General features: G+C 43.7%; 1 protein-coding gene and 3 non-coding genes across 5 annotated transcripts; all 4 read right to left on the minus strand.

Annotated features, from left to right (window-relative positions):
* Positions 1 to 1051: 1051 nt before the first annotated feature.
* kpnb1 (karyopherin (importin) beta 1) lies at positions 1052 to 16122 on the minus strand. 2 transcript variants are annotated; one of them, XM_084488199.1, is made up of 22 exons: positions 15738 to 16122; positions 14703 to 14761; positions 13488 to 13670; positions 12945 to 13145; positions 12572 to 12724; positions 12348 to 12407; positions 11741 to 11830; positions 11223 to 11333; positions 10907 to 11008; positions 10319 to 10543; positions 9614 to 9805; positions 9222 to 9352; positions 8871 to 9018; positions 8604 to 8675; positions 8290 to 8434; positions 7239 to 7321; positions 6324 to 6431; positions 5722 to 5865; positions 5222 to 5327; positions 4625 to 4739; positions 4005 to 4166; positions 1052 to 3223 (listed from the first exon to the last, which is right to left on the minus strand). In XM_084488199.1, coding segments are annotated over exons 1-22 (2631 nt in total). In that variant the 5' UTR covers positions 15778 to 16122; the 3' UTR covers positions 1052 to 3222. The 2 variants fall into 2 exon arrangements, with proteins under 2 accessions (XP_084344325.1, XP_084344324.1); XM_084488198.1 differs by having other exon boundaries at positions 11741 to 11834; positions 12346 to 12407.
* LOC311353469 (small nucleolar RNA SNORA79) lies at positions 4992 to 5136 on the minus strand. Its single transcript, XR_014637053.1, has one exon. It is a non-coding gene; the product is annotated as a small nucleolar RNA SNORA79 (small nucleolar RNA).
* Positions 6757 to 6903, minus strand: LOC311353483 (small nucleolar RNA SNORA79). Its single transcript, XR_014637056.1, has one exon. It is a non-coding gene; the product is annotated as a small nucleolar RNA SNORA79 (small nucleolar RNA).
* Positions 7860 to 8006, minus strand: LOC311353476 (small nucleolar RNA SNORA79). Its single transcript, XR_014637054.1, has one exon. It is a non-coding gene; the product is annotated as a small nucleolar RNA SNORA79 (small nucleolar RNA).
* Positions 16123 to 17275: the final 1153 nt, after the last annotated feature.

Genomic DNA, 17275 nt, shown 5'->3' on the forward strand with positions numbered 1-17275 from the left:
ATGTAAAATAACTCCTCATGCGAAGAATTGCCTATAGGTATTTCAAAGTCATGACACATTTTGAATTGAGATTGTTTAATAAATCATATTAGTTAAAAGCATTATATAATTGCCCATGTCATTTTCCATGTTTCCTAGGACTTTTGAATGGTTTTGTGAACATTCTTCCTGAATCGCGGCAGTTGAGTCAGCACTTCGTCCCCTCCTCCTGACCTGATCAGGTGCACAATACGCTTGCTGTAGGCCTAGTTAATAATACCACACCCATTAATCTCCACTGAAATACTGGATAATAGATCCTATTCAACACCTATCCCAACAGATTATATCCGACTACTACCCATGCAGACTATACCCCATTGATTAGCCAAATGCAAGAAAGAACAACAGCGTTCAGTACAATATAGACTTTTATTAGTTCACTAATGTTCAATATGAAATTAAAAAGCAGATTGGCTTGATTCACAATTCACATTTTAGTTCCCATGTTCATTGTCTGAACCAAATGCAGTTTTGCAGATTGAAAGAGTTCAGTTAACCAATTCAAATCCAGCGTTCAAGGTAGGACTGAGTTAACTTTCGGTTTTGAATAATCCAACTTCAATTTGAGGCCATGTTCCCTTTAATTGTGTAGGCAGGTCATATGTTAAGTTCAATTCCAATCCGTGGAGACTTTTTGAATGAACTTGTGAAAGTGAATTGGTCCCCAGCCGTGACAAAACAACCGCGTGCATGCTTTGATAAACCGGACAGTTACAATAAAGTATTTTAGACAGTCAGTACACCCCTTTCCGCATAGTATGCGTCAACCAATGGTACCATTAAGAACCCCATTATGCAGGTTCTAAAATGCAACTTTCAAGAGTTGTCAAAAGCCTGTATATATGGCTTTCGATAACGATTACAAAATTGTTTCAAGATGATCAGTACAGAAATTTTACAGGTCAAATTTCCAATATGAAGTCTGCTTTTTTTTTAGCCCAGACTTCATAGGCGAGACGACTTGTTTACCTGTACGGACAAATAAACCAAATCACCAGAACTTCTTGGGGAATGTTTAATATCATTTTATTGTTTTTATTTCTCATAGCAATGGAAAAATATAACCTTATACAAACGTCTTCAATTCTGTATTTTTTTTTTCGAAACGAGGATATTGGTAAGTGCCCCTTTCCCAAAACAAGTGCAGCGAAAATAATAAAAAAAAAATAAAAATACACCAGCAGGGACTTGGACTATCTAAGCACAGGTCCTATTCTGGTCAACTGGTTGATCATTTGTGGATCAGGAACAGCAAGGATTTACAGCTGACTGAATATCTTCCCCATGGAAGGTGCATATAATAATATCCCACCTGTCCACACAGCCAGCCCCAATAGGGCAATATTCACTAAACTAGTCCCACTAATTTGGCACTCTCCTCTGAAGCGCTATCTCAGGCATAAGTACACAAGGAGATATTTTCTAACTTTTTTTTTGGTAAAAGTTAGTCTTTAAGAGAAACCGCCGCACCCCTCCACCCACTACTTCACTTCATTACAAAAATCCTCACAAGTGCTTTTAGGCCCACCTGCTTAAGGTGCAGCGAGCTCTGACATCACACCGGCTCAGACTGCCAAAGCCGAAACGGTTAAGAGAAGCAACCGAGAGTGCCAGTGAAAGCAAAACTAAACCAAAAGCCTCAGGGTGGAGGAAGGAGACCCACATGCAGGTGGGGGTGTTTTTTTTATTTATTTTTTTTCATATACAGTAGAAGCGAACGGAGCTAAAGTGGGATGTCTGTGTCCATTAAGACGCCGGTACGACAGGACTCCAGCCTGCGATTCAGGGTAGAAAAGCAGCCAGACCAGCATTGATGCTCTACAGGATCTCCTGCCTCCATAGGTTCGTATTGAGATTATATTTTTGTTTATCTATTTGTTACTTGTGGAGGGGGAGGGTTTAGAAAAATCAAGAAGCTAGCTCCCCTTGGCTCCTCGCCCAACCTTACATCTACAGAGCCCCATCCTCGTCTGCCACAAACTGGGATTATTGTGGTCATTATTTGTTTTTCTACCAGCCCAGACTTGGTAGGTGGCAGAGATGGTGGTGCTGGGAATGATGTGGCAGTTACAGTAGGGCAGGAACCTGCTTTCCAAGAGCAGGAAGAGGAGAGTCTAGAGGGCCATTCCCTCTGTCCATCCCCACATCCTATTTTTTTCTCGCAAGAGAAAAGAAAAAAAAAAAACTAAATCTAGGCACCATGCTTCAACTGTGTGTGTGTGTGTGTGGGGGGGGGGGGGGGGTGGGTCATTTTAAGTCCACGACCACATCGGCTTTTGGAAGAAGTGCAGAGAGAAAAATAATAAAATAATATCAAGAAAAGTTAAATGTTAAGTATTCAACACATCAGTCAAGAGCGCCACTTTAGTCTGAACAGATCGGATTAATCCTCCCGTTTGATTTACAGTTAAGTTCTTTTTTTTTGTTGTTGCTTCAATTCCAAAGAATTCCTTTCCCTTGTTAGCAGTTGGTCTCTTGGTTTTTCTCACAGGGAGGAAGAAAAGGTTTGGGCGACATGGGAGTTGTAGCATTCATCTTCGTTGTCGTCATAGCAACGTTAAACAGACCACTAAAATGTTAGTTGGCGTCTCGGACGAGGGCTCATTCGTCTCAGCCGGACTACACAGCGGGGGGGGGGGGGGGGGGTCCAATGGAGGATGGAGGAGAACAGTTGTCGAAGAAGGGATGCTTGTCAAGGCATTGTGTGTGTGTGTGTGTGACCCCAGCCGGAAAGCCATTTCTGGTGGGTCAGCTGGAAAGTAGTGGTGGAAGGAGGTCATGTTCAGAGTCCTTGTTCAGATATGGTACAGTCCACAGGCCGTCGAGGGGAGGGAGTTTCAATAGTCAGGAAGGTGGTTATGGGTGGGGGTCCGAAGGTAGGTGTGGGGAGGGGGTGGGAGGGGGAGGGGTAGGGTCGCTGCCAGTCTGCAGGCGACCGCTGGAATTGTACTCAGAAGGTGTTGTGATATCAGTCATCTCTCGCGCACACGATCTGCGCTCGTGCGTTCTTTCTCGCTCTCTCACTCAATCTCTCACACACACAGACACTCATCTCAGCGCACACTTTAGCTTCTGCTTTGACCCGGTCACACGCGCGCAAAAGACAGAAGATGTAATTCCAGTGGGGCAATATTTCCTCATTGTTTACTGATGTTGATCTCTTTCCTGACAAGAATTGCATCTGAAGAGGAGAAAAAAAGTAATTAAATTTACTATCAAAAAAAAAAATGAATATTTGTGAATTGCTAAAGAAAGAAAACTGGTCTGTAAAGCGTTATTAAGAACCTCAATTATTTGTCCCAAGTATCTCCACAACTCCACATCTCCACACTAAAAGGATTTTCAGGGCGTACTAGCCGCATTTGTGACCAAACACTCTGTATTGTCATACCTACCTTCTGGGGTTGCAACAGGCTTTTGAAAAACACAAACGCAAAGGATCCTCAGGCATGTCCACCTCTTACCCGGCAGGTTCATTTGTCTATCAGAGGTGAATCAAAGCCACATAATATCCACGCCTTTCAATGTTTTGGTAAACATTTCAATATCCAACATGGTTCGCTGGTCTGTTGGCGGTTGAAATTGGTCCCAGTAGTGCAGGGATTGACAACACAAACCAATTACAAAAACTGCGATGGCAGCAAAGAGACCAGCCAACCCTGTTTTAAGTCAGTTTACCAAAACATTGACACCTAGGAAAGGCAGGTTTTGTGGATTTTAACATTCAGTTCACCTTTGATAAAAAAAAAAAAAATGTAACCCACATGGAAAGATGACATGCACATCTTTACCATCCCATTACAATCCTTAAAGTATCTTCAAAAAAGGTACCAATCAAATAAATCATGCTTAATTGCTTTCAATGGGATGACGCAGTAGGAAAATACAGAATGTTGGGTCACAAAGAATACCATCTTTATGATTGGTTGGCCATGTGTGCATTACTGAGTGTGTCCACTAACCAGGCCTGGCTCTTGAGCTTGCGGAGCTCCTTGGTGGCCCAGGTGGCCAGGGTCTTAGTTTTGGTGGTCTTGGAGCGCCGGCCCTCCGTCAGCAAGTCGTTTATGAGTGGACGCACCTCCACCAGCTTCGCCACATCCTTCCCGAACGTGGTGCAGAGGTCACTGAAATAAAGGAGGGCAAAGATGTTGGAGAAAAAGCAGTACAATGTTTTACCGAAACAATAGAGCAAATGGCTGACTTTAATTTGGATTTGTAAGCGCATTCTTGTTACTTTGTTCAGCGGAATCCCTCCTATGACAACACGTTTCCTTTAAACATGTGGAGGATGCTACAGGCAGTAAGGAGGATATATAAATCCTCACTTAAATCTGCCTCCACGGCACAGGACAAAATGTTGTAGAAAAACCATGTTGGCCAAATTAAATCACCAGGATAAATTTTGCGGATAAAAGCAAAACTAAAGTTCTGACGCATTTGGTGCATTTTTAGAGACTGCGCTGAACACCAGCAGAAAGAATAACCAAAACCAAACACTGGCCGGGTCATATTGAAGTATGAAGCAGACAGTGGCGGTTCTTGACAACCGAAGGTTGGTTCTACCAGCCCATGCTCGGCTTACCCTATGAGGCCAGCAGCGTTGGCCACCACTCCATCAGAGTGGTCCTCGTCCTCCGCTATGTGGTGGATGAAGGACAGGATAAACTCCACCCGCGGTTGCACTAGCATGACATCAGCTGGAGCAAAGAGAGGGACGATCACTTTAATTCAAAGTATATTCATTGACCATAACGACATGTAAAAGTATTTTTGTACTTTGATATCTCGCCCAAGGCTGCTATACAGGTAGAACCAAGAAGCTTTCAGGTGGACATCTTTAGCATAACAATCCAACATGTATATTTCACACACAAATAGTCACAGCTGGCAAAAATACTAATTAAAAGTTGATGATTTCAGCATAACAGCACGATCAACAGCCAGGATAAATTTGTGGGGTCCAGCAAAACCAGGAGATTACAGGGGGCAGCACTGCCGCCAAAACATCTCCTGGGTGAAATAGACACCATCTTATTCTGTGACATCATAAAATCCACACTGCTGAACTGAGAGCAGGAGGAGGAACTGACGTCAGGACAACACGTATGCAAGAGACCACAGCTAAAAGATCACATCAGATAGACGTACGCGTGCGTGTGCGTGCGTGTGCGTGTCTTACGGTGAACGTTTTCCTGGTCTCCCTTCAGGCCCTGTATGATGCCAGTGTAGGCTTCCAGGCAGCCCTCCCTCAACTCGTTCAGATAATCCACCATATCGTAGTCCGTCTGCAAACACAAACCAACACACAATTTACTACATGGCACAAAAAAGCTGATGCAGCTTTCCATTGATTAACACAGAAAAGCACACCTCCAATGAAATCCAAGAAAAAATTCATAAAAGTTTATATACCATTTCTTTGTATATAATTTATACAACATCATATTCAATCAAATCCATAAACTCTATGCAGTAAGAAACAATTATAATCTTCATGCAAAACCGTTTTAAAAAAATAATTATGCCAAGTGCTTTGCATGAATCCATGTAATCCCATTATGTCAATGACCTGCATCACCTGAATTTTGTCAGATGCTTAAAAACAACGACATTAAAATCATTAACATTAAACAGATAAATCAATGTGTGCCTGTACACGGCATGTTCCACAAGCATTACCTTGTCCACCTGGGCCTGGGAAGCCTGTTGGAGAGTGTCCAGAACAATCTCCAGGTATTTCTTGAACTCTCCACCAATGGCGAGAGCGATGTCTCCAAATGCAGAGAGGATCTGGGGCTTCACAGACCGGTGCACGTTCTCATTCTACACCGGCAAACACAAATACAGGCAGTCAAAGACATGCAAACAAATACAAAGTTAAACTGAATAAACTTGGGACTTACTATAGACTATTCAAAACAAAACTATTCAATAAAAATTACTAGTTTGCGATACGATGGTACACGTAGAGGCAAATGCAGTAAACATCCAAACAGAAAGTGCCAAGTAGTTTCAAGTGTGGGTAAGGAAGGTAATACATTTAGAATTAACATGACAGTACACACACATAAGACATAACCATGTTCGGTGCAAATAACATTGTATTGTAGTGCAACTATGTACTGCAAATATGCATACAATTTTTGCAAGAATAGCAATTTCAACATTGAGTAGGATAAAGACTTATTAGCTGGACAGTAGAAAAATGCAGTCCAAAAAGAGGACGGGGAGAGAAATAAAAAAAATTTAAAAGGGGAATGGTATGAAGGACGGGTCCTCACCCCCAGGTTCTCCAGAAGGAGCTGCATGATCTCGTCACAGAAAGGCAGGATGTTGGTCATCAGAGCTCTGCACAGGTCACACACCAGGCCCACCGCTGCAAGGCACACCTGCCGCAAAAAAACACTGCATGCTTGAGTCAGGGTGTGTCACTCAACAACCAGGGGGACTGCTGACATTGGGACAAATAAGAGGACCTTTTCACCTGAACTGACAAAACAACCATCTTTAAAAACGTTTGTGTTGAACGTGTCACGCATTCAACACAATTGTGATATTCAAGAAATTCCCCTCTCGTAAATTTGAAATATTTAATCAATAATCCTTTGGATAGTCGTAAGATTAACAATGTAGATTACATTGGTGGTGGGTGACAAACTAAATACACAGGAAATCAATCATCAATCATATTAATTTATGAAGGGGGGGGGGTTCATTTGTGGGGTCCAGAAAAACCAGGAGGTTACAGGGGCAGCACTTCCACCCCCCAAATATCTCCTGGGTGAATTGGACACCAGTTTATTCTGTGACATCATAAAATCCACACTGCTGAACTGAGCGCAGGAGGAGGAACTGACGTCAGGGCATACTAAGCATTAGGGCTGAATGATTAATCCAATTCAAACCAACATTGTGATGTAATAGAAGGCGATTTGGAAATTGCAAAGCCCGCGATTAACAAAAATATATTTTTTACTGTTACTGACTTTTTTTCTTTTACAATTCAATAGTTAAATAAAGATGTTATAATATCAATTCATCTAAACACATGGAAAGAGTTTATACGTTGACTGATTCATTGCTTGTTTAGTGAATAATACATAACATTTGGAGTAATACATAACAATTAGATTATTTCACCAAATCGTTCAGCCCTACTAAGCATACAAGAACAGTGCTCCACCTCCATATCGTACCTGATATTCAGCGTAGTTCTTTAGTCCAATACCCAAGAAAGGCTTGAAGGCATCCATATATTTCTGGAAGTCACTGCCGAGAACTGACAAAGAGTAAATATAAATAACAAATAATATTAGCACATGTCAATCCTTAAAAAGAAAATCAACACATAATTTAAGAAAACCTTTGGCATGCCATACATAAAACCCAAACCATATCTGCCTTAAATCCAGTGAAACAATGTTTTCTGTGATACAACGTATAATGTGATATTAGGGTGTGGCCAAGTCCACTCTTGTACCGGTCCTTTATTTGATCTGCAATAGTGGCAGGGTACATGGCAGCCAACCCCAACGCTGGGTTATCTATATGATTCATGGATGTAATGAACGCTCACACAGACCTTGCTGGAGAGCTTCCTCAAATTTGGTATGAGCACGTTATGGTATGATTCTAAGCAAGGTTCCACAAATGAGTTTGAGTTTCAGGTTTATACTGTTAAGTTAAAAAGGGATGTGGTGGCAAAAGTGTCTGGATGATGCAGCAGAGAAGGACGCGGGTATGCTTGAAGAAGGGTTGCCAAACACAACTAGTTGAACTTTATAGCTCGTCGTTAAGAGACTAAACAAGCAGCATACATTTGTGGGGTCCAGCAAAACCAGGAGGTTACAGGGGCAGCACTGCCACCCCCAAATATCTCCCGGGTGAATTGGACACCCAGTTTATTCTGTGACATCATAAAATCCACACTGCTGAACTGAGAGCAGGAGGAGGAACTGACGTCAGGGCAAGAGATACTGTGAAGAAGTTCCTTCATCTATAATCCTTTACAGTGGAGTAGTCTGCTTATAATGAACAATTGGATGGCAACAACCATTTAGTCATAAGGAAGAGGCTTTTCATACAACGCTACTTACAGCCACCAATTTTAGCGGTGTCATTTATGATTAGGAGATGCTTTATCCTTTTGCTCAAGTATAGAAACCTAACCCTAGTACCAGTATTGCTGGGAGTCAGACACCGCACTATCCTCAACAACCAGCGATGGACCAGGAAGTGTGTGCTTACCTTCTACCAGAGTAGAGACGGCCATCAGCGCGTCCTCCTGCACGCCCCCGGAGCCCGCGGTGCTCTGGAACATGCGGAGCAGGGAGGCCATCACCACGTCGGAGATCTGCAGGGCGTCCTGGTGCTGCACCTTACGGAGAACGTTCTGCAAGGGGCACACGCAGGTCAACATGGCGCTCCGTCCTCAACCAACCACATGGGTCCTGCATCTGTTTTGTCTTTAGCGTCGACCAGTAGCATTTCTGGGATGGGATGTATACGGCCATATAAAAAACAGCAAATCATTTTTTTGTGTGGTTGTATGGCGCACAAACCTGTAGAGTGGCGCACAGCAGAGACTGCAGGTCGTTGTACTGGATTCGGTCAGAGGTGCTCTGGATGTGCGACTGAGACGAAGCAGCGAAATTAGTACACAAAAATATAGGTCAAGGACATGCATACAAACGTGCTACCATATTCATCTCATTGTTTAGTGCACTGCTTTTTCATATGAAAACATATTTTACCACCAAACTCCACATTTTACAGTGGGGTCTCAAAAATTAGGTGTGAACTTTCCCAAGAGTGACCCATGAGCTCACCTCCATCTGAAGGACCTGCTGCAGGCGCTCCATGATGACCAGCGTGGTCTTCTGCACGGCAGGGTAACAGTCTTTGGCGCTGTTCTTCACTATCTCCATCAGGGCCTCGTAGGCCGCTGAGCGCAGGTTGTTCTGGTGGCCGTCGGGTCTGGAGGAGACAGGCAGGGGGCAGACTCGCCATTTCAACAAAAAGGAGTGAGGCTTCTTACTTTGGTACCATTCATTTGTCATCTTCAGAAGGATTGCTTCTTTAGAAGCATTAGTGAGCATAAATGCTTCCAGGCACTGATCAAACGTATGCTTAAGGAATTTGCTGCTGGTTGGTTGTGAGACTCGTGTGCAGGTGTCTACCTGTCTGTGGTTTCAAGGAGTTTCTGGACGATGATTTCAAACGAGGAGGAGAGGCAGTAAGTGCTGGGCTCTTCCTGGTCCTCGGCTGCGTCTGTGGCCTCGTAGGCGGCTTCAGCAAGACTGGAGAAGGCCTGGGACCAAGAGGAGGCAGGAAGATGCTCATTACATTTTTTGTATCCAGTGACTTAGACCTTGATTGCAATATTTACATGTCTTTTGGTTTCCCAACAGCCTTTCAGGTTTTTAGGCATGCCAAGTTTTAATTCAGTAAACTCCTCAATAAACCAATAGGCCGTAACCTAGGCAAATGCTATGTTACCTGCTGAAAGGAATCTACACCTATGCACTCATCAAGCAAAACATCCATCCAGCCATCCCATGTTCTAACTGACCCAGCAGACGTTGGAGGCCACCCTTGGCTCTGCCCCCAGGCCCTCAATCAGACACTGCAGCAGCGGGGACAGGTACACGTCGTTGATGGCCGCCTCGGGCAGCAGCTCACAGATCCTGCCCACGGTCCAGGCCGTGGTGTCCCTCACCACCACGCTGGGGTCCTTCATCAGGTCTATGAGGGTGGGCATGGCCTGGCGAACAGTGGTCATAAGGAGAGGGTATGGGTTTAGTCTTAGGCACAAGGATCTCTCAACTAGCAACGGAGGAGTCTCTGAGGAGTCTGTTTGGAGACACTAATATAAGAATTGAAAAGTTCATCAAGATGTGATTTTTGAAATTGGAATGGCATAATGTTAACCGAATGACAGTGGTTTAAACCCTGGCGACTACATATGGGCATCCCTGACAAAGAAGCCCAACCCGTATATGCCCCTTTACGAAATGTACTAGTCAAATCACTGAGATGCCTGGGATAATCACAAAATAGCAAATAGTTGAAAATAGAAAGACACTACACCGAGAGAATCAAAAGCAAAGTAACCAAAAATGCAACATTGGATTTCATTTTTTCCCCCATTGCTTCGTAAAGCACCCGTGTAATTTGCACGTGAAATTTCAAAAACATTAGTGAGTGTGAGTCCCGACACGGATGTGTGCGCTGGGCTTAACGGTGTTCGAGACGAGGTGCAAGAGGGACCAGCTACCTGAGCTACGAGGGGCTTGAGCTGGTTGAGCTCTGGGCCCTCCAGGATGGAGCCAAAAGCCATGACGGAGGCGTCCCGGTAGCGCCAGTCGGGGTTCTTGATGTGCTCCTTGATGAAGGGCAGGACGTGGGGCACGACGTCGTCCTCGCAGCAGGTGGCCAGCAGCATCAGACACACGCCGGCAGCCTTGCATGGGTTCCAGTCGTCGTCATCGTCGTTCTCGTCCTACGAGAGGGGGGGGGGAGGAACGCAGGGTTACGTTACCATGAACTGTTGCGGGGGGGGGTACAGTAGAAGCGTTGCCACCCAAACATCTCCTGGGTGAAATAGACCCCGGGTTCATTCTGTGACATCATAAAATCCACACCGCTGAACTGAGAGCAGGAGGAGGAACAGGAGAAGATTATATCTCATCGACTTGTGAAGAGGTTGCGATACAGAAGAAGGTAATGGAGGATTGGTTTATTTTCATTTTAAAATTGACATTAGTATGTCAATCTATGGATACACAAAGACCATGCAATTCAATATCGAGACTGAAACCAGATGAAAGAAGACCCAGGTGGGTGAGTAGTTTATGACGCTCACCTGTTTGGTGAGGGTCTGGGTAAGGATGGGAACCAGGTACTGCAAGGCCCCTTTGGCGTAGAATTTACTAGTATGCTCAGGGGGGCGACCTTGCTCTGAAGCCTGCCATTGGAAAAGGACAAGGAATGCGCCATTAGCACAAACAGGAGGTAGGATACCCAAAAACCGGTTACTTACACAAACCATCGACTGTCAGGTGAAAAGTGCCTGGAAAAAAATAATTAATAAGACAGCCCTGATGTTTGACGAAATCCATCCGTTGATATTCCGAAAACAATTAAAATTGTCCAAAAACTGCAAAATAGATCCTACGTACCTCAGAGGCTTCAATGGCCAGATCCATCTCCTCGTCACAGACGTTGGACCAGAACTCGATCCCCTGCAGAGCTACCTCATCTATGTCACTCTTCATGGCCTCTATGGTGATCTGCACATGGATTTGGTGTGGAGGTGTGGACGGGAAGAACATGGATGAGTCAAACAGTGAGGAAAATTGCAACAATGGCTGCAGGCGATGTTGGTCAGGCTTTGGCTGGAAAACCATTCCCAACGGTTATATTATGGTGGAAATTAGAAGTCCTATAATCTATTAGCCACATATAGACATGCTTTATGAAACTTGATAGAGGCAACATTGAGTCATAATAAGGTCAATGAAATGGCAGCCAATCTCCCCAATGCTTCAACTGTCAACATGCAGAATGTTTGTGATACCACACTGGCAAAATGTTTTCCTCACATTTATGAGGAGACGTTGAAAGTAAGACTGTAGAGAAACCCAGTGGAACCCCAGAGCCCAGCTCAGATAAATCAGATAAAAGTTGTGTAGCTTACCGCGAAAAGTGCCGGGCCCATGTAGGTCTCCATGTACTGGTAATACAGCGACATGATCTTCACCAGGTTCTGTAGTGCCGCTACCCTTACCTGGACCAGAAGAGTCAGTACACATTAAAATCTTTAAAACCACAAACGCAAACTATTCTTGCACTTACCTAGACCAGAAACTTCTCCACCAAAACCAGTATAACAAAGTTTAATATTTCATATAACTTTGGAATATAATTAGAGGTTAATATTCTATTAAATGCAGGTGCAACAGCAACAAAAACAATGCAAATCCAATGATGAAAATACTACAGAATACCCACCATCTATAAAACAAACACACCGATCTAGAATATAAAACTAATAGATAGAAAAGACCAAGGTGAATTATACAACAAAATCTATAGAAACACTGACAATGTAAAGCACCTGAATTTAAACTGGACTGTACCACACACACACACACACACACACACACACACACACACACACACACACACACACACACACACACACACACACACACACACACACACACACACACACACACACACACACACACACACACACAGAAGTTAAAGGTCATCATTGGTCAACTCCACTAGCTGCTACTCACTCTGGTGTCAGGGCACTGCGTAGCCTCACACACAACCTGCATGATGAAGTGCCGCTCCGTCTGCAACACAAAGACCAAGTAGCATTTTATTAAAGGCCACTATATAAACAGAAAATGGGTTAAGTGAAGAACATGACAGCCAGACTGCCTGGACCCGAACACACATCATTGCTGGATGCCATGTAAAATGAAAAGCTTCAGAAAGGGTGCTTGCATCCACCCACCTCCTTGTCAAAGTTGGCTTTAGTGAACTCCAGTGAGTTGAGCAGGGCATTGGTTGCTGCCAATTTGACGTTGTTGCTGGCCTCCTCCTTCCTCATGCCCTGGATGATGGCGGTCAGGATCTGATTGGCGTTGTCCTGCAGCTGCTCTGGCTCCTGGAAGCACAAGAGAAGGGTTCAGAGCAGAGCCAAGACCACAGTTAAGAGCTGTGACTTTCAATAGCAGGATGTCTTAACTATGTACATTTTTCAATCATCTCAAGATGAAAGATTACTTTGTTTTGGGGAGAAACTTCAATAGTGTAGCAGGAAGGGTATCTCTTCAAAAGTAGATTATTACTGCCAGACAGAAAGTCAGTGACTGGACCACACTCACTATGTCCTGACAGATATATCCGATGGCTTCCAGAGTGGACTCCTTCATGTGCTCAGTGCTCGAGGGGTCCGTAACATTGGCCACCAGCTGTGGGATGAGCTCTGGCCACTGGTTGACAGGGATCTCTGCACACGCGATCCCAGCCACGCACTGCGATGCCGAACTGGGGCGATATGTCTCTGTGCCAAGTGTTTGGAGAACCTGCATGTTCACATACAAAACATTTGGTCATTGAAGATAGAGCTGGCAGATTTCTGGTCCAAAATCCCAGACAAGTGGATGCCTCTGAGGTATGCTGGGCCAGGTTTAATTTGAGGATATAAATTATCCCTGTTTACAAGATGCACAATTGTATGCAGTTGGTTAACTTTAGGCAATACATTTTTTAACCATTCTCTTTATCCAGAAATGCAAAAAAATAAGAATACTAGCTCCGCATCAGCTTTGTATCGTATATGTACACGCAAATGTAGAGTACAAGTGTGGTATATAATGTGTAAAGTATGAGGAACCCCCCCTCACAAGCTGTGCCTGTATCCTTACAAAAGTCTTGATCTCTCGCCTGGCGTTGGCGTCGATGGCGAGCCATCTCTGCTGGTACTGCGTCTTGACATCCGGGTCCTTGGATGTCAGAGAGTTCTTCACCTGCAGACCAGCTGCCACTCGGGCCACCTGCGTGTTCCCTGGGTTGGCCAACACCTTGGACAGCTCCACCAGGAATGTGGGCTAGTGAGGGAGGTAGGAATAAATGTTGGTTATGAATCATGAGGAGTGGGAGAAGTGTGATATAAAAGTAAAAGGCTGCCCGGGAGGTAGTGAAAACGATAAAGGTTAAGAGATGGTTCTTGTAAAAGCAGTATTCTTGTCCATAGGAAAATAATACAGTCAAGAAACTATACAATATATTACAACAGTCAATTCAAGCATTGTACAAGAACTGTTATCTTTTTCAAATACCGTTTTCAAAAAGGACCACAATATATATATCATTTTTTGTGTATAAGACTTTAATGTGCACAGCCCTTTTGCCTTCATATGTGGGTATATTCCTGAGCAGTAGCAGTTGTAATTGTAACGGGTGCAATGGAAGAGCAGGATGAACCAAAATACAATGCAAGCAGTTTTCCCAAAGCACTTTGGTTTCTGAAGTCCGGTAGTGGTGTTCATAATATGAGATCCAATTTCACAAGCCATGTGTGTTTCTAGTAGGATACAAGGATATATAAATGTGTAGAACAGGATTTCACTTATTTTAACATTTGTGTATTACTTTTGATGCAACTCTCAGAACAACATCATAAACATCACTTGGACCTTATATATACACAGTATATATGGGTGACCCACATGAAAATAAGGCTTTCACTGGAATTATTCATGTTCTCCTTGCCCTCAAAATGAACAAGGAAAATATCACAGTCACTTGTATTAGCTAAATATTGTATGCACTATAGTTTTTTAGCTATTGATGTAGAGCAATTGTATGTAATACGACATCGGTCAGAGCATTAGCGGCAACGCTGCTGCTATCAAACCCTGCAGTGAATGACACCCAGCAGCCATAGCGTGTAGGTGGTGTGTGAGAAAGGGAGGGCCCGGCATAGAGGAAAAGCCGGCTGCATATTGCAAGTTAGCAACTCGACCCTTTCGGTAAACCCACGCTTGCATTGTTGAGTGACGCGCCAGATATTAAGAATCTTGCCAGCCTACTTCCAATTCGTATTGTATCACAACCGGTACAAGTAGCGCGAGACTCACCAGGTGCTCGATAGCCGCCTGCTCCAGAAACTTCTGTGCCGCCTCCAGTTCATTTCGATCTGAGGGAGGGGAGAATCGGTGTTGTTCAATGTACCATAAGCTAGCTATTAAGCTAAATCATAATGCAAAGATGTGAATTGAACAACAAGCATATGCCAAAAACGTGATAGTTGATTTTGCAGTGTATATTAGATAGCTCTCAATATAGGGAGCAGAGAGTCGTTCGGAATGGTTGTTCAACGTAGTGAAGAAAAGAGAATACACAAGCGTATGGCTAGCAAAGACAACCAAGTTTAGCTTCACTATTACTAGTCAAGTTAATTCACGGTACACGTCGGATGCAGTTCCTACATGCTTGTTAGCATTAAGACAGTTTAGCGTTAGCCCATCAAAGCATTGCAATGCAATCTTTTAAAGTAACGCTATCACAACAGACACAAGATTGAAGTCAAACATCAGTACTTTGATTGACATTGTGGTCAAGAGTTTTACATTTCGTGATTAAAATAAGGTTGTTAACCCTCAATATAATATGTTACAAAGTTAGCCGACAGTGGTGTGCAAGGATGGGCCGACTGATTTGGGCTACATTAGCTAGCTAGCTAGCTAGTTAGCGCACAGAAAGCATGGCTACATGGCTAAGAGCATGGGCAGGGTCGGCAGTGGATAGGGCTGCCAAGACACTGTTCAGTATATCAACGCCTCATGCAATTAATGTGACAACAGCATTTGTATGTACTTTGCAAACGGTTAACTCAGAACGTGCAAATCGACTTCTAGCATGACAAGATGATCGGTTGGGGTGGAAGGCTAAAGCCAGAAGCCGGATCCACGGTGAGCAGGCCAGACGGAGCTAGCTAAAAGTAGCCACCCGCCTAATCGGTTAGCAAGGCATTTCCCTCCTCCCTCATACGACAACTTTCACCAGTCATCAAGCACCGACAAACACAGCATAAACCAAGTTTTAATCGCCTTGAACCACTGACATCAGCAACGTTTATATTACGAAGAGAAGATTAGAGGTTGTGTATTTACCTGGAGAGACGGTTTTCTCGAGAATAGTGATGAGCTCCATTCTGTGCCCCGGCTGCCACTCTCTTTCCAGAAGTAGTTACTAGCTACCTAGTTCGCTTGCCGCGCACAACTTAACCCGGGTGATAATAACTCCTCGGCGTTCACCGATGTTCAACAGAGCGTTGATAAAGTCAGCGGAAGCCGGTGATCAACGTATACACTCCCAACACCTTCTTGGTTGTTGATTAGCTCTTAATGTGTACAGTTTTTTGTTGAGGTACGGGGCAAATAACGTATTTTAGCAGCAATGCTGCTTGCTCGCATCCTGTGTTATAGGGAGGGAAAGGGCCGTGCTGGTCTCCGGCGGAAGGATATCACGCGCCGCTGCTGTAGCGAAAACTCTCCTCCTCTCGCTCTCTCTCCCGCGCTACTGCTGGGCTGAGAGGATCTGGAATTTGCGTTATCCCGGTCTACCGCAACGGTAGAGAACGGTAGAACGGTAGAGTTCCGGTCTTTTACTTCCTATGAGCTTTATAAGCCAGTACGGTCCCCGAAACTAGAAGAATTAAAAAATAAAAGAATAACAAGAAGGACTAAGAAACTAAATATGTATTTTTTTTGTTGAAAAAAATGTGATAAAGCAAGATCCGTAACTGGTTACACAAACGGATATCCACATTTCTCACCGCTAAAGTAATGTAACTGAAAGTCCCACCCTCTCTCTCGCCAATAGCGCTCATTTTGAGCACTCCGTTCCACGCCTGGGAGAACGATAAGCACTCATGGTAATAGTTTATTGGAATAGGGCCTCATATAGTCTACAACTCCATTAGACTAAAAAATAAACATCGACATTCGGACTTATCGGGGACGGACACGCATGACTTATTTTTCATGAAATGTTTTATTTGATACTTAATGGCTTTTGAATCTTTTTTTTGTTGTTGTTCTAGTAGCCTATGGAATAAGCAAATATGGATCCGAATGTTGGCGACAATGCTTTCTCGACAAAATAATTAAAAATAATTTGCGCCGAGCACCGCATGAATGTTAAAGGTGTCAATATTAATTGCCACCTTATACACCATATAATTACCTGTCGGGTTATACTTTCATACTTAATTTCTTCCGTCTAACTTTCCTTCACTGCATGTTCTCTCTGACTCAAACATTTAAGAGCGGCATTCAGATCAAAATGAGGCACACCCAGACAAGGGAATGTTTGATAAAAGAGCACTCGTTGCCATGGGTGGTACTGCATTTCCCCCTCCAATGTATAGGCCTGCTACTTCTGTGCACTATTTGTACTAATGTTCACAATTGTTCCATTTCTTCAAATTGTTTCATGATCTCATGCACATCACCATGGGACATATTGGGCAACACATAAGAAATGAACAGTCCAACATTTATAAAAAAAACAACCCCATTGTCTTTATTTAGTTAGTCATTTTACAGTAGTCACTCATAAGTAGCTGCCTTAAGTTGGTCTTTTTCTGTCTCTTTTTCCTCATTGTTCCAACATTCCTCATTTTCCCCCATAAACACAATGGAAGAGC

Source organism: Micromesistius poutassou (assembly GCF_964030765.1).
Source record: "Micromesistius poutassou genome assembly, chromosome: 1".
In the NCBI taxonomy this organism is placed as follows: domain Eukaryota; kingdom Metazoa; phylum Chordata; class Actinopteri; order Gadiformes; family Gadidae; genus Micromesistius; species Micromesistius poutassou.